We start from the raw sequence: 23,838 nt of genomic DNA, 5'->3' as shown, positions 1-23,838 counted from the left end.
TTTAATTCTCCAACCTTATTTTCTGGCACTCCTTACATCCAACTTTATTTTTTTTTTTGCATCTTATTTTACTTATTTTTACATACAGCAGTTTTCTTATTAGTTACTTATTTTGCACATATTAGTGTATATACGTCAATCCCAATTGATCCCACCACCACCCACCACCCCGCTTTCCCACTTTTGTGTCAATATGTTTGTTCTCTACATCTGTGTCTCTATTTCTGCCTTGCAAACCAGTTCATCTCTACAGTTTTTCTAGATTCCACATATATGCATTAATATACGATATTTGCTTTTCTTTTTCTGACTTACTTCACTCTGTCATTCATGTCTATAGTCATTTTCACTCTGTATGACAGTCTCTAAGTCCATCCATGTCTCTACAAATGACCCAGTTTTGTTCCTTTTTATGGCTGAGTAATATTTCATTGTATACATGCACCACATTGTTTGTATCCATTCATCTGTTGATGGGCATTTAGGTTGCTTCCATGACCTGGCTATTGTAAATAGTGCTGCAATGAACATTAGGGCGCATGTGTATTTTTGAATTATGGTTTTCTCTGGGTATATGCCCAGTAGTGGGATTGCTGGGTCATATGGTAATTCTATTTTTAGTTTCTTAAGGAACCTCCATACTGTTCTCCATAGTGACTGTATCAATTTACATTCACGCTAACAGTGCCAGAGGGTTCCCTTTTCTCCATACCCTCTCCAGCATTTGTTGTTTGTAGATTTTCTGATGATGCCTATTCTAATAAATGTGGGATGATATCTCATTGTAATTTTGATTTGCATCTCTCTAATGATTAGTGATGTTGAGCATCTTTTCACGTGTTTGTTGGCAATCTGTCTATCTTCTTTAGAGAAATGTCTATTTAGTTCTTCCGCCCATTTATGGAATGGGTTGTTTGTTTTTTTGATATTGAGCTGCATGGGCTGCTTGTATATTTTGGAGATTAATTCTTTGTCAGTTGCTTCTTTTGCAAATATTTTCTCCCATTCTGAGGGTTGTCTTTTCATCTTGTTTATGGTTTCCTTTGCTGTGCAAAAGCTTTTAAGTTTCACTAGATCTTTGTGTTTATTTTTGTTTTTATTTTCATTACTCTAGGAGGTGGGTCAAAGAAGAGCTTGCTGTGATTTATGTCATAGAGTGTTCTGCCTATGTTTTCCTCTAAGAGTTTTATAGTGTCCTGTCTTACATTTAGGTCTTTAAAATATTTTGAGTTTATGTTTGTGAGTGGTGTTAGTGAGTGTTCTAATTTCATTATCTTCCATGTAGCTTTCCAGTTTTTCCAGCACCACTTATTGAAGAGGCTGTCTTTTCTCCATTGTATATCCTTGCCTCCTTTGTCATAGATTAGTTGGCCATAGGTGCATGGGTTTATCTCTGGGCTTTCTATCCTGTTCCATTGATTTATATTTCTGGTTTTGTGCCAGTACCATACTGTCTTGATTACTGTAGCTTTGTAGTATAGTCTGAAGCCAGGGAGCCTGATTCCTCCAGCTCCATTTTTCGTTCTCAAGATTGCTTTGGCTATTCGGGGTCTTTTTTGTCTGCATACAAATTTTAAGATTTTTTGTTCTAGTTCTGTAAAAAATGTCATGGGTAATTTGACAGAGATTGCATTGAATATGTAGATTGCTTTGGGTAGTATAGTCATTTTCACAATATTGATTTTTCCAATCCAAGAACATGGTATATACCTCCATCTGTTAGTTTCACCTTTGATTTCTTTCATCAGTGTCTTGTAGTTTTCTGCATTCAGGTCTTTTGTCTCCTTAGGTAGGTTTATTCCTAGGTATTTTATTCTTTTTATTGCAATGGTCAATGGGATTGTTTCCTTAATTTATTTTTCTGATCTTTTGTTGTTAGTGTATAGGAATGCAAAAGATTTCTGTGCATTAATTTTGTATCCTGCAACTTTACCAAATCATTGATTAGCTCTAGTAGTCTTCTGATGGCATCTTTAGGATTATACATGTATAGTATCATGTCATCCATGATAGTGACAGGTTTACTTCTTTTCCAATTTGTATTCATTTTATTTCTTTTTCTTCTCTGATTGCTGTGGCTAAAACTTCCAAAACTATGTTGAATAATAGTGGTGAGAATGGACATCCTGTTATGTTCCTTATCTTACAGCAAATGCTTTCAGATTTTCACCTTTGAGAATGATGTTTGCTGTGGGTTTGTCATATATGGCCTTTATTATGTTGAGGTAGGTTTCCTCTATGCCCACTTTCTGGAGAGTTTTTTATCATAAATGGGTTTTGAATTTTGTTAAAAGCTTTTTGTGCATCTACTGAGAGGATCACAGAGTTTTTAGTCTTCAATTTGTTAATATGGTGTATCATGTTAAGTGGTTTGCATATATTGAAGAATCCTTGCATCCCTTTTATACATCCCACTTGATCATCATGTATGATCCTTCTAATGTGTTGTTGGATTCTGTTTGCTAGTATTTTGTTGAGGATTTTTGCACTATATTCATCAGTGATATTGGTCTGTAATTTTCTTTTTTTGTACTATCTTTGGTATCAGGGTGATGGTGGTCTTGTAGAATGAGTTTGGGAGTGTCCCTTTCTCTGCAAGTTTTCGGAAGTGTTTGAGAAGGATGGGTGTCAGCTCTTCTCTAAATGTTTGATAGAATTCACCTGTGAAGCCATCTGGTCATGGACTTTTGTTTGTTGGAAGATTTTTAATCAGTTTCAATTTCATTGCTTGTGATTGGTCTGTTCATGTTTTTTATTTCTTCTTGGTTTAATCTTGGAAGGTTATACCTTTCTAAGAATCTGTCCATTTCTTCCAGGCTGTCCATTTTATTGGCATAGAGCTGCTGTAGTAATCTCTTATGATGCTTTGTGTTTCTGTGGTGTCCAATGTAACTTCACCTTCTTCATTTCTAATTTTATTGATTTGAGTACTCTCCCTCTTTTTCTTGATGATTCTGGCTAAAGGTTTGTCAATTTTGTTTATCTTCTCAAAGAACCAGCTTTTAGTTTTATTGATCTTTGCTATTGTTTTCTTTGTTTCTATTTCATTTATTTCTGCTCTGATCTTTATGATTTCTTTCCTTCTACTAACTTTGGAGTTTGTTTGTTCTTTCTCTAGTTCCTTTAGGTGTAAGATTAAATTGTTTGAGATTTTTCTTGTTTCTTCAGGTAGGATTGTATTGCTATAAACTTCCCTCTTACAACATCTTTTGCTGCATCCCATAGGTTTTGGATTGTCATGTTTTCATTGTCTTTTGTCTCTAGGTATATTTTAATTTCCTCTTTGATTTTGTCAGAGATCCCGTGGTTATTTAGTGAAGTATTGTTTAGCCTCCATGTATTTGTGCTTTTTATGTTTTTTCCTTGTAATTTATTTCTAATCTCATAGTGTTGTGGTCAGAAAAGATGTTTGATAGGATTTCAATTTTCTTAAATTTACCAAGGCTTGATTTGTGACCCAAGATGTGATCTATCCTGGATCATGTTCCATGTGCCCTTGAGAAGAAAGTGTAATCTGATGTTTTCAGATGGAATGTCCTATAAATATCAACTACATCTATCTGGTCTACTGTGTTATTTACAGTTTTTGTTTCCTTATTAATTTTCTGCCTGGATGATATGTCCATTGGTGTTAGTGAGGTGTTAAAGTCCCTTATTATTATTGTGTTACTGTTGATTTCCTCTTTTATAGCTGTTAGCATTTGCCTTATGTGTTGATGTGCTCCTATGTTGGGTGCATAGATATTTATAATTGTTATATCTTCTTCTTGGATTGATCCCTTGATCATTATGTAGTGTCCTTCCTTGTTTCTTGTAACACTCTTTATTTTAAATCTATTTTATCTGATATGAGTATTGCAAGTCCAGGTTTCTTTTGAATTCCATTTGCATGGACTATCTTTTTCTATCCCCTCATTTTCAGTCTGTATGTGTCCCTTGGTCTGAAGTGGGTCTCTTGTCGACAGCATATATATAGGTCTTGTTTTTGTATCCATTGAGCGAGGCTGTTTGTTTTGGTTGGAGAATTTAATCCATTCACATTCAAGGCAATTATCAATATGTTTATTCCTATTACCATTTTCTTAATTGTTTTGTGTTTGTTTTTGTAGGTTCTTTCCTTTTCTTATGTTTCCTACTTAGAGAAGTTCCTTTAGCCATTCTTGTAGAGCTGGTTTGGTGATGCTGAATTATCTTAGCTTTTGCTTGTCTGTAAAGCTTTTTATTTCCCCATCAAATCTGAATGAAATCCTTGTTGTGTAGAGTAATTGTGGTTGTAGTTTCTTCCCTTACATCACTTTAAATATATGGTGTCATTCCCTTCTGGCTTCTAGAGTTTCTGCTGAGAAATCAGCTGTTAACCTTATGGGAGTTCCCTTGTATTTTATTTGTCACCTTTCCCTTGTTGCTTTTCATAATTTGTCTTTAATTTTTGTCAATTTGATTACTCTGTGGCTTGGCATGTTTCTCCTTGGGTTTATCCTTTATGGGACTCTCTGCACTCCCTGGACAGGGCTGGTTATTTCCTTTCCTTGTTAGGGAAGTTTTCTACTATAATCACTTCATATATTTTCTCAGGTCCTTTATCTCTCTCTTCTCCTTCTGGGACCCTTATTATGTGAATGTTGTTGCATTTAATGTTGTCCCAGAGGTCTCTTAGACTGTCTTCATTTATTTTCATTCTTTTTTCTTTAATCTGTTCTGCAACATTGAATTCCACCATTCTGTCTTCCAGGTCACTTTTCCTTTCTCCTGCCTCAGTTATTCTGCTATTGATCCCTTCTAGTTTATTTTTTTTCACTTCAGTTATTGTATTGTTCATCTCGGTTTGTTTGTTCTTTAATTCTTCTAGGTCTTTGTTAAACATTTCTTACACCTTCTTGATCTTTGTCTCCATTCTTTTTCTGAGGTGCTGAATCATTTCACTATCATTTTTTGAATTATTTTTCTAGAAGGTTGCCTATCTCCACTTCATTTAGTTGGTTTTCTGGGCTTTTATCTTGTTCCTTCATCTGGTACATAGCCCTCTGCCTTTTCATCTTGTCTATCTTTCTGTGAATGTGATTTTCGTTCCACAGTCTGCAGGATTGTAGTTCTTCTGGCTTCTGCTGTCTGAGAAAGATATTTTTTGGGGGAAAAGCAAAAGCTTTTAAATGGTATTTATTTCTTCTATCAGAGCATTGTAAGCTTTATTCTACTTCTTTTATCTGTAAGAATTATTGGCTGTTATTTCCTCTGGGGGTTCAAATAACCAGGAGTCCAGACTCTAGGGTATCCACAAGCTATCTTAAGTCTTCTCTGGGGTTTGTGAATAGTGAGAATTCTTTTTTAGTGACCAAAAATATTCCCCACATATATTCTTGTGAGATTATTATTGCTCAAGGAAATTCACATATTCAAAATCATTTTGGGGTGGATGAAACTAAATTTTGAAGGTAAGATGAGTGATAGAAGTCACAGGTAGAAAGCAACAAATTTGAAAGTTTAGAAAACTAGAGGAAAGAGAGGGAAGAAGATTCCTGGACACAACTTGTTTATATCAGTATACAGTTAAAGATAATATGAGCAAAGGCAGAAATGGCCCAAAAGACCTGTTGTTAATAAAAAAGTTCTCCTTGAATAAAATCAGTTCACCCAACCAGTCCATCTCTATACTGATGATCATTGGCAGTAATAATAATGTAAATATTAATGAGCCAGTTTTTACAAAGGACTTGTGCACCAGGCATAACGGATATAGATAAAGATCAGGAATTTGAAGCTTACATAAATTTTGAAAATACCTGTAGTGAGATACCATGATCTAAGCACAAGGATTTCTTGCTGATAGCCTAAAGGATTGATTACTAGTATCACAGAACAACAATTTCATATTTTTTAAGTGTGATCAACGCTTAGAAGCTGGTTGATAGTCAACAACATTACTAGTGAGTTGATTGTCAAAATTGTATTGTACAAACACACACATATACAATACACATATATAAATACATATATTTTGTAACTAAATGTGACATTTGCATGATCATTACTTTTTCATAATTACCTTGTTGACATTTGCAAATATATCCATTGATGTGATCCTCACAGTTCACACCATTTAGACATGGTGATGAAGAACTTTCATTTATGTTAATTTCACAAAATTTCCCAGAAAATCCAGGGAGACATCTAAGAAAGAAAAGTGAAAAATACATATCTCTATATAATACACATGAGTCCATATTGTACAGTTAATATTTGCCAAATTAAGAATAAAATTAAGGACATGAGGTAGTCATTTATTTATTATTAAGGACATGAAGTAGTCATTTATTATAAAATTAAGGACATGAAGTAGTCATGTATTATCAACTACTATTTATTAGTAGTTGATTTATAGGAGATAATTTAATGGATATTTATTAGTATTTTCAGTGAAATTAAGGCCAATTGATCTAAAAGCAACCATAGCCACAAAGAAAAAGGGAAAATAAAAAGACTCAGGCATCATAGAGCTAAATCACTATAGACTTTACTCTTTCCATTCTATTTTAAACATAGGTAGCTTGGTATATACATATGTGTGCATGAATGAATGTATGTATGTACTATAAAATACCTATGCCTGTACTATAGAAAATATTGACTAAGGTTGATTACAGGATAGTCAGTAAACTTTTAAAATAAGGGTAAGCACTGTGTGTGTTGGGGCTCAGTCCCACCTTTCTCTATTTTCTTCTCTCACTGAGTGTATGTTGTACTTAGTGATTCACTGTTAAATGATGGTCAAAGCGTGCCTTCTCTTCCTTCTCTCTTTACTTTTCTTGGGCTAGCCAGCTGCTCTGTAGTAAGGATACTCAGACAACACTGTGGAGATGGTTACATGGAGAAGAACTGAAGCCTCTGGGCAATAGCTGCATGAGGGAACTTGGAAGAGGATATTTTAGCCCCAGTAAAGTCTTCATACGACTGTAACCCAACTGATATCTTGGTTGCAACCTAATGAGAGGTCCTGAGACAGAACCACCCAGATGAGCCACTCCTAAACTCCTGAGCCACAGAATAATAAGTAATTAATAAACAAGTGCTGCTGTTTCAAGCCATTGGATTTGGGGAGTAGTTTGTTAAACAGCAACAGGTAACTATGAGGACCTTCTGAAGATCTAGGAAGAAGGCACATCAGAAGTTTTCCCTGGAATCTTTGAGAGATGGAGCAGCTGTACATTGCCTCTTGTCTACTTTGGTCAAGGTTGCCCTCAGTGCATTAGCCTACCCACATGTCTGGACTGATTTGTGGGTATTTATCCTCCATGTGTCCCCAATAAGATCCCTCAGCTTCCGAAAAAGTCCAAGACATAAAAGCAGAGACAGCTGAGGTGGGATCTAGTGGTGTGGCTAGGGACTGTCCAGCACAGCTGTTACGGGATGATAAGCAACAAAAGCACCTGCTGTATTTGCTACATGTGGAGCTCAACCTACTGTGTATGTTAAATAAGTTTTCAAAATAAATGGAGGAAGGAATTTAATGCACTTCAACTACACTGAGATCTTATGTTAAGAGAATTTTTTTCTTCTATTTTCTACTTTTAGGAATAATTCCTTTAACATAAAAAAGTAGACTGTTATTTGGGGGATTATTTTTAAGAGATAATAAGCAAATAATCAGAACTAACTTGGGCAATGAAACTTATCTAAATCTATTATAAATTTTATCACTATGCCTATATTACTCTATTGTGATTAGAACTATTTTCTCAAAGCAAATACTCATTATTAAGAAAGCTTGCATATTTACAGTATACTGTGATATCCCAGTTAGCAAACATTATATAATTAAGGCTAGCTAAATGTCCTACCTATGTGCTAGGCACTTTGGAAGGTCATTTGCATCCACTTGTCAATCCTCAGAACACAATCCAAGATTGACAATATTTTTAGGCTACCAGTAATTGGAGCCCTCACTCTGGCCTGAGTTTAAATTAAAAATAATTCACTTGGCAGGCACAATTTTAGTAGATTCCGTTGTAAACATAGTGTTCCCATGGCAAGAGTCAGTCTAAATCCTGACCCACAAATGAACCCAGTTATGAAAGAAGATTCTGACTAAATCTCTTTAAAGTTTTGTTTCACTTAAAGATCCAAAATTTCTAGTGCTAGAATGGCTTAAGCAAAGTATTCAAGAGGTAGTGAGTTGTATTCTGCAGGCCCCATCCAATGTTAAAGAGCACACAACTTCAGGAGGCAACCTACCTGGTATTTCAAAAGCTCTATTGACAACAAGTAAATTAAGTTGAGCCATCATTATTTTTTTAATACTTGCAAAGCATCAAGTCTTTTGCCATAGTGTTATTATAATGCTATTAACTATTCTTTTCTTCTTCCACTCACTGGATGGCATTCTATTGATTGCAGAAATCCATGAACATTCTAACCCATCTCCTAAACACTTGACCATAACTTTCATTTTGTCAAAATTTTTCCCCCTTATATGGGAAATTTCCAAGTTTCTTAACTCATTCATTATAAAGCATAATTTCCAGATTTCTGACTATCATGACTACACATCTCTGGAAGAATAGTTTCTTCCAATAAGCAGATTTCCCCTCCTACCCTCCATCCCAATATTACAGTTAAAAGATGTTTTATTCTTTGTGGACATTTGTCTACATATGTGGACACACAGTATGTATGCTGTTAGAGAAATTAAGGCTCTTTTCACAGGGAAATCAGTTTTACACTACTTCTTTTTGGGGAACGAACAGTAATTATATTTGAGGAGGCAACATGCTAGAGCTGTTTAACATCCTAAGTTTTTACATTTCAAATGTGTTTTATTTCAATAACTGTTTACACATAAGCCATTTGGTATATATGTGTATTTTTGTGTGTGTGTATGTATGAATATATATGAAATGGAGGCTCAGGAGGTTATACAGTATAAAACAAAACCAAGATTAAAGGGGACCAGGATTTCACATTAAATGGTGAAAAAAAATTGATTTTTAAACAGTAAAATATATACATTTCTAAAGTTTATCTGAGGTTTCACAAAAGCACATTTAAAATTATGAGTTTTGTGGTTTCCAACATGCCCCCAACCTCAACATACACCATATTATCTTATTGCATCATTTATTTCTCCTTTGACTAATGATATTTTAATGAAATTATTTTAAGCCTTCTTCAGATTTCCAATTGTCTCTCTTAATCTTTAATATATGAATTATTATCTTTTAAATGGCCTCTGTTTTTTATTTTCTTATTGACTTTCTCTTCTTCCATTTTAACCAGTCTAACTCTGTCCAATCTCCATGGGCATAGAGTGTGATTGAAACAATTCCCCAGCAGAACTTTGGTTAGTTTCACAGGATCCTGTATCTTTAGCAAGATTTTAAATTTTACTCTTAAGTTGATTTCCCATGTATTTACATTGTATTTTCTGCAAGTTATCAGGGAACAGATTCCTGATATCTCAACATAGTATTTATTTAAGAGCCATATTTGAGTTAAGGTTAATTTTAAAAGTGACATTTTTTTATTTCAACACAATCTTAGAGCAGCAAGGTTTGGAAAAATATCACTAAATAACAAATACTCAGGGGAAAAAAGATCCCTTGTACTTAACAGTATATCACATATTTTGAAAATTATTGTACTTCTCTAATTTCCGTCTTTTTATGCATATGACTGTACCAAAATGAAAAGTCTGAATCATGGCAATTTTTTCCATCTTGCCACAAGGCATAACAGAGAAATGGAAATGTACAAAGTATACTTCTTTCTAAATAATTGCTATTTATGCTATTTCTGGACTTTAGTTCAAAGATAATATTTGAATGTAATATATTCTAGCTCAGTGTGGAATCAGAAATTTCTGAAAGTATTTTAATTGTGTGTAACTAATATAGCTAATATAGCCAATATGGTGAGGAATTCTCCAACATAAGACATAAATGCTTCTATAATTCTCCATGAAATAATGTAAAGGAATTAAAAAACTAACCTGCCACTCATCAGCCTACATCAGCTCATAATGAATAAATCACTGCATAAATTGAACTTTAAGAAATGCCTTTGGGATTGTTTATATCCAGATAATTTATTTCTCTCAAGAGCATCTATGGTTTCTATTAGGCTTATTAAAATACTGAGGACTTCCCTGGTGGTGCAGTGGTTGAGAGTCCACCTGCCGATGCAGGGGACACGAGTTCTTGCCCCGGTCCGGGAAGATCCCCCATGCCGCGGAGCGGCTAGGCCTGTGAGCCATGGCCACTGAGCCTGCGCGTCTGGAGCCTGTGCTCCGCAACGGGAGAGGCCATAACAGTGAGAGGCCCACATACCGCCAAAAAAAAAAAAAAAAAAAAAAATACTGATTATTCTGACCTCTACCTATTTACCAAACTGTACATTTACTTAGGATCATTCTCTCTAATTTGCAATTGTGTCATTAGAAAACTGATAGGAGGAAAAACAAATCTGAGCTCCAATTATAGAAACTGATTTGCATATTAAAGTCACATTTATCAAAAAGATGGGTAGCAAGAAATATGTCATGAACTCTATAAAACTCCTAGCTGTGAAATAACTATGTTTTATTTTCATTTTTTATTTCTAATATGAGTACATTATGGTCAGAGAGCACAATCTGTGTAAGTGCTTTTCAAACTTTAATGTAAATATACATTTAGGGATAAATTTCTAACAGACTCTGCTTCTTTTTGAAATGGCATTTAGGTATAGATAGCTACATGTTGCTTCCCTACAGAAGTTCTAACCAGATTCTCTAATATATCTGAAATAGTGAAGATGTCAATTGTGTGTTTGTAAAAAATACAAAAATTTAAAAAACTGTCTATTAAAGTCAATAAATGTATCCTGTTTTAATTATAATTATTATGATCTGTTAAATATTATGCAGCTGGCTACTCTATCTCCACAAGACACAGCTCCTGTCTGGGCTCAAGGAAATTCTCTCCATTTTTCATGCTCTCTTCAGCATTCATATTTTGAGAGATTCCTAGAAGAAGCAGGCCATCCAGCCTGTATATTTTTAGACTATCTTCATTGGGCCAAAAACATCCTCCTTGACATCATCTGACATCAAATATTTTGTACTGGGGAGGAGGGATTTTAAAGCCATAGCCTCAAAGTAACAAAGTGAGCTCCTTTTAAGCATTTTCCCTGAACACGTCTTTCCCTCTGGAATTTTTAGGGATGTTAAGAACATGATGCAGATGTTCCTAGTTCCCTACCAAGTAATATTTTAATAAGATGACAATGTATTCAGTTCACTAATTTGTCTTTAATGATTTTATATTTTTAACAGTGCCTTAGTTGCTTCAGAAATTTTCTTTCTTGTTCACTTTCTTGCCTGCCTGTGTTTTTTGTTAGGGCTGACAAAAGTAACACAGATGGGGTGGCTTAAAAAATAGAAATCCATTTTCTCACAATTCTGGAAGCTACATGTTCTAGATAAAGGTGTCAGCAGGGGTGTTTTCTTCTGAGGACACTCTCATTGGCTTGTAGAAGGCTATCCTCTTCCAATGTTTTCACATGGTCTTCCCTCTGTCTGTGTCTTCAGCCCCTCTTCTTGAAGGACCTCAGTCATATTGGACGAGGTCCCACTCATATGACCTCATTTTGCCTTTATTACTTCTTTAAATATCTTATCTCCAAATATAGTCAAATTCCAGGGGTTAAGACTTCAACATATGAATTCATAACCCCTGCTTCTTATCTGTAACTCAAAAGAAGTCTATGCCTGGATAACAATCAGAAGAAAAATGCTAGGAATATACTCAATGAAGGAAAAGCAAAGACATGGGTTTTGAAGTAGAGTTAGATAAAACATGCCAATAAAACTTTAAGGCAGGTCTTAGAAGGTGAACAAGAGCCATTTTAATAACCTTCACAGAAGTTCCTATTATATGAAAATTCTTGATCAACTTTGTGACTTTTTAAAACTATGGTTAATTATTAGCATTATACAAATATTTTTTTTCCTATTTTCACTACATAAGCCCCAAAGGTAGAATAGACGTTTAAGTTATAAAGTGAAAATCCTTAATTAAAAAGTCCTATTCATGTTTTTGGAGAAAAGGCATTATATGGGAATCCCCTACACTGAAGAATTACATGCATGCAAAGGACAGAAAAGTCGGCTTTATTATACTTCATGATGAAAACAAAAATAACATTTGAATCTTCCCACCTGTTCTTTGTATTCACTAAGCACATTGAGTGTCTAATCTTGGATAACTGGCTATGGGGCACTGAGCTCAGAATCTAAGGTCAGCTGCCCTAACCAAGAAGCTTAGGGCTTTTGGCATCTCCTCCAGTTACTTAGGTGACATTTCTACTTAACAAAAACTGTTGAGTTGAAATGAAAGCCTGCCTTACCAGGTAGAGGGGTAGATTTTTTCTTGAATTGTAAAGCTGTATCATCACAATAAAACTGCTCAAAAATTATATTTTTGCTACTTGACACAGTAGAGATTATATGTTCCAGAGAGAAAATCACACACAGGTGTGGGTCCCATGCATTGGTGTAGCATCAAAAGAGCAATATATCTCACACACACACATACATACACGTACACACAGGCACACAGACATTACAGCAGGGGGTGAGGACCACTTTGAGAAAAGAACATTTGATTTCACTCTCAGCTTCCCTTTCACACTTAAAAAAGTTGCAGGTGTTGCAACCACTGTGTCCAAGAAAACAAAAAGTGCAGACAGGCTGTGCAGAGCAGAACACAAAGGCAGAATTATCCTACCTACTTGATGACATCATTGAGGGGCTGAAACAAACCTGGAATCACCAGTTTCTGGATTTCTTATTTGGGGGAAATAAATTCCTATTGTTTGACTCTCCCGTAGCCTGTTTGTTGTGACTATTTTTTAAAGCAAAATCACCTTAAATCATAGCAGCTTTTGTTTGAAATATCACTCAGAGTTTGTCTTTGGATTTAACTTCTACTTTGATAAACTTTTATGTTTACATGTTTTCAGAACATATAGAAATGTGATCACATTTTATAAATTAAGACAGCTGAAATTTAATATACTATTATATATTATCTTCTGGGTCTCTCCATAGTTGTATACGTATATTTTCTTATGTTTACAATTGAAATACATTTTTCCCCCAGGGATTTTAAGATCTTTTACTGTGAGTGAGCATGGGACATGTGATGTGGCCCCTTCAATACTGTGCCCTTGTCTATATATCATTTTACCCATATTATCCATCTGTTCCAATATGTATAGGTTTCCTCTTCTTTGGAGAAATAATGAATGAAATAGTGCCTGTGCAGAAAACTCACATTCACTTTGGGAGCAGTCAAAGTTCCTGCCAGAGATTCAACATGGGTCCAACTGCTACATTACCAAAAACAAGCTATCTGTTCTTTTCATTCTTTCTAAAGCCCTTCTTTACCTTGAAAGGGTAGAAGAATCTTGTACCCACTCTGTAATTAATAGAAATAAAAAAGAAAAGAAAATATTTTCAACTTGTTAGTTCTTCTAAATGCACCTACTTCCATTCTCAGGAGAGAAGAGATGTGCTCTTACACACAGATAGAATGATGTTATAATTTGCATCTAAGTCTACATACTTCGAGGATTAAAGGAGATCCTCCTATTAATTAGCACAGAAAAACAGGCATGAACCAGAACTATTTCAGGCAATGTGATAAGTGTGATCATCCCACCCACAGAAGGTCTGTGCTGTCTGTATGCTCAGCATCCATTCCCCTAAGGGAATCCTGAGTGCCTGTGGGTAGGGCAGGGGGCCGGGTGGGAGAGCGGTGGTCTGAGGTTAAATTGGAATCCTACGTTGTGTCATCTAAAGGGTAGAAGTGGTCCAACCTGCTCTATTACAAACCCCCTTTGGTTTGGTTTGGAGGTGAGGATTTGACTCAAGCAATGCCAAATAGTTTTCTTATGAGTTGATTTGGTCTTTCTTTCAGACTCTAGCCTGAGAAGATTGAGGTCTAGGTTATCAACAGCAGTTTTTCTCACTCTGTGTATGGAGTTCACCTTCAGCTAAAGCCAATATACACAGGGGAGTAGAATCGAAAGACAGAGAAATAATTTCTGGACTGAGTCATCCCTGGATCCAGCTATGCCTGAAGTTAGCAGCATAAGTGAACTTCAAGTTTTTATGAGCCATAAAAATTCTAGGTATATTTTTCATTGAATTAGTTTAGTTGCTTGTTTGTAATTTTTTTGTTGAAGTTAACTGAGTCTTAATACAGTATTTGGTCTTCTTATAAAATAAAAGATTTGAGATGGAGAGGAGTGAGTAAGAGCTAAGAGAACAAGAAAAAATAACACAGAAAATCTGTCTTTCTATTGTGAGACAGAATCATATCAGAATTTATAAAATTGTTAATTTTTAATGTTCAAATGCCTTTTAGAAATGCATACTCTCTGATGACAGAAACTATACTCCTAAGAATTGTTGCAAAGCTAGTATATTTATACTTATCATTTCCCACTTTAAATATACTAATACCCAAATAAATAGTAGAACATTATAATATTACATTATGAAAGCATGAGTAGAAAACCGTATATATGTATGGAAATAATGTGTTCTGCAAACCAATTCCTGATTTCTGCCTACCCTACCTAAATATACTTTTTTGTGTGGTTGATATGGTGGTCTTCCTTGCAATTGCTAACAGGGCATGTCATGATCACTTACCTGTGATACATAGCTCTGAATCAAAATAACACATATTACTGGGTGGGAGGAATCTCTGTATGAGCTTACAGAATGCAGCATCAGCATGTCAGCTGCCTAAACTCCTTCATTGGTAATTCTTTTCTATATAAAGCTTTTTTTTTTTCCTTTAAATTCCTAATTTAGCAAGCAAGTAACTAGAAATAGTTCTTTAGGATTCCATTCATCAGAACTTTATTATTTCACATCAATTAAGCCTTTATGATATAGCTGAATTTCTTTGGGGAATAAATACTGTTTACTATTTTACTTTGCCACCCAACTAATAGGAAGTTTTAGGTCTATCTCAGCGTTAAAGTCCAGGCTGAATGCTAGGTGATTAGGAGATTTTAATGAACACATTTCTGAGTGATGGAACATTGAAAACCAGACACCGCAGCAGTCATATGTTTGAATCAACAAATAAAACAGAAGAATTAAGAATTCAATGATTTGTTTAAACGACCTAAAGTAGAACTATTTTAGACAAATTATAATATTGGATTCTTACTGGGAACATCAATCCTGTATGTAATCTTGGATCTGAAACTGACTCCATGGGGAGTTCTCCAGAAGGTTCATTTGATTAAACAGAAGCAAAGACGGTGTAGAGTGCAATATTCAGGAAGTACGGTATTCAGAGCTAAGGCTTTGGAATTCTTGACATGGGGACGACACAGAGATGACTAAGATCTCTGGGAATTGTCAGCTGTGTGACCTTGATCAATGATGTAAATTTTACATTTATAAATATCAGTAAGATTTTCTCATGTATAATTTCAGGATTATATTTAAACTGAAATTATAGGTCTAGCTTGAGGATGAATTTAAAAAGTAAATGTAATAAAAAATAATGTAAAAATATACTTATTACAATGTTATGAAAATTTGGGTACATTTTAAGTGCTGGTGATATTTTTAGTGCTCTCTTTTTATTATTGCTCTGATGGTTGTTATTTATATTAAGCAAAAAAAGGCACAATGTTAAGATGGATAAGTTAAATTCCTGTTTCCACATGCTTAAATTCTCTAAAAGGAACTGCTTGCTATTCTTTAAACTTCACAAGAATATATTTCAGAGTAGTTTATAGTTTCTGCCAAAAAGATAATATGTTATAATATCTGAGTGTTATACTTAAATAATTGAAATAATAATACTGAAAAACTATCCTATGAAGTAATGATGACTTAGGGATCAAAAGAGTAGGAAAAATGATGACTTACTGATTACTGAAGTTCCGTGAGTAAGGATAAAATTTTATATTTTTGAAAGTGAAGATGAATCGGAGATCTTCAATAAAATATTTTTGTAATATACACAGTGTGGATTAAAAATAATAAAAAGACACTTGTTTTCAGAAAATGAGAGAAGTAGATAGCCTAAGACATTTTCAGTATAAAACACTCAAAAATTATAAACAAATTTATAATTATGTGTGTGTGCACATGTCCCCAGACAGTATTTACTTTGAGTCATGAATGGGTAAGGTTGCAGGGCTTCCTTCAAAGCATGCTAAAACTAGTGAGTAAATATTTGATGAGAAACAATTTAATAATTTACTGTGATCATGTAATTGAATATTCTTAACGTTTGAAAATATGGAAGTATTTTGGGGTAAAGAGCTATGCATCTGCAAAGTTTCTTTCATGCTACAGAAAATAATGCACATGTACCTGTGTGTATTGTTTCTCATGTTGAGATAAATTTCTGTTACTGGGGATGCACAGTTATACAAGTACTCCAGGCGTCCTGGTGGGAGTGAATATTAGACTTTAGCAATATGTTTTAAAAGCTTCATATGTTTGCATCTATTTTAAGTTAGTAATTTTTATGCCAGGAATTCTAGAAAAGTTATCATCACAAAGGCAAAGATGAACTAATGGGGTATTTATAGTCGGCAGAATTCCAAGATTACCACAGTCATGCCTAATCTCCCCTGCCACCCCTAGTATGGGTGAAGCCCATGATTGTGATGAAATATCACTCTGATTGTGTCCAGTTGCATGGCAGTGGAGAGAGTGCCTGGGGTAAGTCTAACCCAATGGAGTGAGTGCTTTAAAAGCAAGGAGATTTTTCTGACTGGTACAAAAGAGGCAGAGAGACTCACACTGTGTGGCCTAGAAGAACTAAAGCAAAAATCCAAGTTGTGAATGTGGGGACCATGCAGGAAGAAACCATGGGTGACATCTTGGAGCAAGAAGTGTTCCCTGGCTGATGGCAAATTGGGACTCAGTCCAGCGGCCACAAGAAAACAAATTCTGCCAATAACCCATGGACTTGGAAGAGGACTCCAAGCCCCAGATAAGAACACCAGCTCCAGTGTCATTTCTAACATCAAGTAACTGGAAAGCATCTATATAACTAGCAATAAATACCAGGTAAGCAAAATTTGACATATTAGTCAGTAATTAACTTTCATGTTTGCAAAGCCCATGTACAGCCTATGTGAAAGCAGTGTATAAATTTCTGTGTCTATGTATCTATATATATATATTTATATACACTCATATATTTTTATATTGCATATTGTTATGGGGTAGAACTGTGTCTCTCAAAAGAGACCTAAACCCCAGTACCACAGAATATAACCTTGTTTGGAAATAGAATCTTTGAGCAGATATATTCAAGTTAAGATTAGGTCATTGGAGGAGACACTAATCCTTATCTATAGGGGAAATTTGGACTCAGTGACAGACACACACAGAGGGAAAAGCATGTGAAGATAGAGGGAGACCACCATCTACAAGCCAAGGGGTGCCTGAGGCTCTCAGAAGTTATTACAGGTGTGAACGTTCCCCCAGAGTTCTCAGCAGGAACCAGCCCTTCCAACACCCTGAATTTGGACTTCTACCCTCCAAAACTGTGAAACAACAATTTCTGCTGTTTAAGCTACCCAGTGTGTGGTACTTTGTTATGGCAGCCAGGAAAATAATATACATCTTTTATGCTTTTGTTGATGGAACTACAGCAACATTTAACAGTGACTGTCTCAGTTGTTGAAAATTTATTTTAGTGGGTTCTGAAAACGAAATTGGTAGTATTCAGTCATGTTTGACCTATTAACATGACAATTTTGCTCCAGCCTTTTGTTTTATATTTTTTGCTTTTCATTTTTGAAGTTTTCATAATAAATATCTATTATTTTCATTAATTGCAAAATACTGATAACCCTCTTCAAATCAACAAAAGTTGGGGGTTATTTATGTTCTTATAGATGTTAAATAAAAACCAACAACTAACTTGTAAAGTCATTTCCTTTCTTATATTCCCTTTTCTTCTGGCTCATATCTGCCTTGTGACATTTCATAGTTTGTTCATTATTTGTACACATGTCAGGTTTTATGTTGACATATTAGATACAGCCATGACTAAAATCAGCAGTTTTCTGTCTCCACTGAAATGAAATAATTAATGGGAGATTAATATTGAATAGTCAGAATATGCACAGAAATTTTCTTCAATTCATTGTCTAACAAAGACAGCTCTTCCTTCAGCAAAGAATATTCATTTCAACACATGTTAATGTTGATTCAATGGTTGAGCAATCATTTAAGGATTCAGTGAAAGCTAAAAATTTATTAAGAAACCTGTTAGTGGTGTCGAGTGGGAAAGACAGGCATCAAAGTAGTAATCATGAAAATGTATGGTATAGTCTTACCATGGGAAACTTACATGAATGACGTGGAACTAACCAAGTCAAAGGCGAGAAAATTCCCACTGAGGAAGTGATTTGTAAGGTGAAGACTTCTGATTTATGCAGGATAAGTAGAAACTATCGGCGGAGAGGGCTGGGGGGTTGGGCTGTATAGAAGGCTGACTAAAAATATAAATATATCACTGAACAAAATTCTGTGATCTTGGTTAAGACACTCAAAATTGGTTATGATGCCATGGTCCATTAAATGCATGACTTCTTTTGACATCAATCTTGATTTTGTAGAAATACTTTTCAAATCTGCATTTTCTGTCAAGAATAAATCTCATTAACTGCTCCACTACAAATGGCCACTTCTGTCACTGCAGATTTATATAGGGACAGCTATACATTATTAACAAGCTATGAAAAGTCACTGGCTAAATGTCACCAAAGCTGAGATATAGCTGCACCTTGGGATTCATATAGCAAACAGTTTGGTTTTAATCATCTTAGACCACAAGATGTCTTGACATTTGAGCAGCGACTTTTTCCTCTTTAACTTGCACTGGAGTCAGACCTCTATTATCTCAGCCATAATTTTCAACTTAAACTGTGATAGAAAGTTTTAACTTCTAAATTAAAAAGGTGAAAAAATAATCTATCCGTCAAAGACCTTATCATTCATTTAATTGATGCTCACCTCCAGCCTTCTCCTCCCCCACCCCCAAACATAAGTGAGAAAGGGCAGCTATAAAATTCAAGCATCTTTAGAACTGCCAGAAATGTTTTGAGCTAACTGCCTTTCTGTTACATTAATACCTACGAGAAATGATCTTGCTGAACTACATTAAAATATATAATTGATTTTACTGTTGTTTTTTTTTTTTTGATAAAATAAATAGGTTTCACACTTTTAAAGTATGCATCTGAATATTTTTTTTTTCTGCTCAGGGTCTAATAATATTATCAGGACATCAATCTATGGTTTCCACAAAATGTCTAAATTTATTAACAATATTTCACTGACAATATCTAATATACAATATTATGAACTTAAATTTTATTAAAATATATAATTTTAGCTTTCTACTGTGGAAGAGTCACAACAGCGATATAAAGAAAATGTAATTTTTTTTTTTTTGCGTTATGTGGGCCTCTCACTGTCGTGGCCTCTCTCGTTGCGGAGCACAGGCTCCGGACATGCTGGCTCAGCGGCCATGGCTCATGGGCCCAGCCGCTCTGCTGCATGTGGGATCTTCCCGGACCAGGGCATGAACCCGTGTCCCCTGCATCGGCAGGTGGACTCTCAACCACTGCGCCACCAGGGAAGCCCGAAAATGTAATTTTTTAAACTAATAATAATCAGGAAAAAATTACAAAACAGACATCTTAGTACAGAAAGTGGTCACTAACAAAATTCTATCAAACATAACCTGCATAACTTGTAAGAAAGCATGTGTGCCCCAATGTCTTTTATAATTTGACTATGTGTATAGGGCAGCAAGCTATGGATGAACAATTATTAGAAACAATTACATGGATCCCCTATTTCCAAATTATCAGGAGGGAGATACATTTAGATATAAACTTTACTTCTTGTGTAGTCTCATTTTAAGTTAAGAAGGCAACACATAAACAACTGTAGTCTCCCCATAAAATTTAAAGATGCAATAAAGAAAAAACAATTAAGGACTTCACAGCTTGAAAATACCTAGACTGTGTAACTGAACTCAAGATGTCCTCTATGCAGAGGTTCTAGGATTATAGTTTGCCATTCCATAGCACCCTGTGAATACCTGTTCTGTTTTTCACAACTTAAATTTCAAAAAGAAAAAGACTAATGATCAGATTACTTGGTTTCTTACAGGTCTCTGTCAGTTGTCTTCATTTTATTTTAAAATATATATATAATAAAGTAAGTTATAATTGGTATAATAAATTTATACATGGAAATGAAAGTAGATGATGGTGTATAACATTGGGCACACCATTGTTTTTTTAACTGATCTATGAAAGGTGATACTTAAAAAGTATAAATTTACAGCATTTTCACTTTTTATTTTGCCAGGAAATACGTGTGGTCAGAAGTCTGTTATTGTCTTTAGCTCTTTGACAAGTTGAGAGCACCACTTTTATGTTTGCTTCTATTTCCTCTTCTTTATTTATTGAACAATATTCAAGTAATATTTGTCAATTACTTATTATGTATGAGACACTGTACTAAGTTCTCTGCAATGATGAGCAAAACAGACATGATGCTTACAGAGATTATATTTAGATAGAAAGAGAAAAACAAGACTCACACAAAACAGTCACTGTTGCCATGGTAACTAATGGGAGATAAGACCTAGATTGTGGGTGGTGGGAAGTGGGGAGATGTTTCCCTACACCTGTTCTTTTGATAGTGAGCAGGGGGACAATCACCCTGGAACAGCAGGCTTTGCTCAGGCACAACAGGGTACTTAGTCAGCTGCCCCTACAGGCTTGACTGGTTGATGGAAGCTGTGTTAGGCCCTGAGAATTTTTCCAGGATTTGCAGTTCTCAGTTGGGATTCTCTGGAAACAAATTCTGAGCAAAGAGTTCCAGTGGAAGTAGTTTTTGTAGAGATGTAGACAACACCTAAAGTGGAGTAAGCTGGTGGAGGGAAGAGAATGCAGGAAATGAAGTTTGCATTATTATGTCAATTATTGAAGTGGGGATTAGGGTTTATTCCTTGGGCAAGTTCTGGTCAACCATGAAAAATACACTTCAGAAATACCCCACCTGATGGGGTGAGAAGGATAAGATACTTACAACCCATCTCCCACCAAGTATAGTCATGGGCTGCATGCTGGATTGGGGAGATGCTGAGGAAGGGAAAGAGTGTGAATTCCCGAGAATTTCTGTTCTGCCTTTCAGAGAAGAAGATTCTGAAAGCTCTCAGGCTCATAGATACAAACGCAGGCAGCTAGAAGATGCTATGGCAAGTTGAAATCATAGCAGTGTGAGAGGTACCCCGACAGCATCTGATAGAGTGAGTTAAAATTACTTGTATTAAGTAATTACTTGTTGACTATTAATTAAAAGTCACAGACCTAAGTGGTATGTAGATTTTTGTCCAGTAGAGATGCAAATCATTTCTGTTCAGTAGAAACAAATAACTTCAAAGGTTTATTATTTATTGTTCTGTAGGACAGTAACCAGATTTGTATTTAATTTAGTAATGTTATTCTCAAATGTCTTTATTAAACTTCTTATAAATATATATCTTTTCAAATGCCCTATGAACTAGTCAACATCTTCCAGGTAAGTCATCTCATTAATTAATGAAATTAATGAATTAATTTATACTTATTTATTTTATATTGGCATGACAAACCTACTTATAGTTTTAAAAATATAACTTAATTTGTCTGTGGCACATTTTAAGTGCTCTATATATGTTACTAAATTTAATTCTCAGAATAGTACATGTAGAGAGGTTTTTATTTTATAAATGAGAATAATTGCGTGTTAATAAGGTTGAGTAATTTGCCCAAGGTCACAGTTGGTAAATAATGGATATGAATTCAGACGCAAGGAAGTCTGGCTTGAGAACCTTTCATGTTTTGAGAATAACTGCGCTAAACATTTTCTGATAGGAGCAGAGATCCCTCCCAGCTAAACACGCAACTACCAGACAACTGTGCACATCCAGGCCAGAAAAATAGCCCTTTACTTAAAAGAGTCAAATATGTTTTAATTTTTAAAAGAGTCAATTAAAGCATGAAAAACTGATAATTTTCCCAAAAAATAATAGAACTAGACTTCCTTAAGTTACCTTTCTAAAACTTCAAAATTCACTAAAAATTTAGTAGTGATTATATATACTTGTAAAACAGTATATTCTGATGAAATGTAACATCACTAATAAGGGAGAATTTCTCAGTTTTCATTCTCATTAAGTCATATAAAAGCCTAAGGGAAGGAATCTTTAATTGGATACCACTTCATGTGGCTACACTGTAAATTGGTCAGTTAACAATTTTTTGAATGGTTGGTTGAAAGTCACAGCTTTCAACAGCTGAAAGTCACAAAGCCTTATTTCTTCCTTATGAGATGTGTCCATCAAAGGTCCACCAGGACAACCCTCCCTCGTCATCATTCTCATTCTGGATCATCTGATGGAGCAGCCATCATTCAGAGCATCTGCAAAGTCTACCACCAGCACTAATCCCTCTCCCCACTGGTCACATCATTCTCAATTAAATTCATTAGCCAAAAATATCGATGCTGCTCCACCCCAAACAGAAGTATCTGGAAAAGGAAAACTGGGATATTTAGAAAAAAACCCTAATGAGTATCAACATAAAACAAAGTGAATATTCATAACTATATTTATTTCTATAATCTATATTTATCCCTCTATTTCTCTCTTTCTGTGAAAAGATACATATGAGAATTTTTAATTTGTATATATATATATATGTATATATACATAAGAATATAAATGTGACAAATCTGTGATAAAAATTATATAGACTTTTGGAGTTTTCATGAAGACACATTTGTGTTTTCATGAAACTTTGTCCATTTTAATAATGTTCTGACACTTATACAGCATTGAATTTGGGGGTCTCAAATAATTAGTAAACTTGGAAATATGCTTTTTATAAAACATAAAAAATAGTCTTTTGTGAGGAAAATAGGAATAAACTGAGAAATAAATGAATTAGGGAGAGATGGTAAAAGCAAAACATAATTAAATTACAGTAAGTTGTTTGTAAAAGGGATTTATCCAAAATTAGATTTCAAACTATTATAGTTGAAATCAAATTTAGCTTTTCTTGGCTCAAAGAAGATATATATATATTTTCCTTTACACTATAATTTAGGTTCCAGGTTTTGTATAAAATTTAGACTCAAGGAAATAGCCCTAGTCAGTATCAACATTATCATCCTTAGTTTTATGGATGTTTCAAAATTACCATTATTCTAAAGTACATTTATCTTATATTTAAATGTCTTAAATAAATGTGTTCATTAATTAAATGTGTGTAAGAATTAAAAACAAAATTTGGAAATTATTATTTCACTGACATAAGAATTACATTTAATATCTTCATGTTTAAATTTACCCAAATGTCATCATCCATTTTTACTCCCAAGAACACTTCTCTTTTTGCCCATCCTGATCTCGATCCTTGCTATTCACAGGAAGCTATGCTCTTTCTGTTTTCTAAAGTTAGCCACTGGTCTTTCCATATTTACTAACATATCATGAATGTATCCTGGTCTTTCATTCTAAAGAGAGCACTCTGATTCCCTACTTATTACCCTTTACCATTAAAGTAATCTTATTCATTGCTTCCATTTGTAATTTCCCAGTTACTCCTGAATCCAAGACAACAATTTGCACCCTTAATTCTTAGTTTAAATTGCTCGGATGAAATAACCAAATCTAATGTATACAAAAAGTCGACTGTCTTTAAAATCCTGATTCCTTTTTGAGATTTGATACAATAAATCAT

At 34.6% G+C, this 23,838-nt stretch overlaps 1 protein-coding gene across 2 annotated transcripts in view; it reads right to left on the bottom strand.

Annotated features, from left to right (window-relative positions):
• EYS (eyes shut homolog) overlaps positions 1-23,838 on the bottom strand; it is a 1,666,475-nt gene that overhangs the window by 886,413 nt on the left and 756,224 nt on the right. For both annotated transcript variants that reach the window (XM_067702876.1, XM_067702877.1), the window contains exon 21: positions 6,044-6,168. In XM_067702876.1, coding sequence (XP_067558977.1) covers positions 6,044-6,168 — 125 coding nt within the window. The remainder of the gene's footprint in view (positions 1-6,043; positions 6,169-23,838) is intronic.

The sequence above is a fragment of the Pseudorca crassidens genome, chromosome 13 (genome assembly GCF_039906515.1).
Source record: "Pseudorca crassidens isolate mPseCra1 chromosome 13, mPseCra1.hap1, whole genome shotgun sequence".
Taxonomy (NCBI): domain Eukaryota; kingdom Metazoa; phylum Chordata; class Mammalia; order Artiodactyla; family Delphinidae; genus Pseudorca; species Pseudorca crassidens.
The sequence above is the reverse complement of the archived record's forward strand: the minus strand, read 5'-3'. Positions and strand labels throughout refer to the sequence as shown.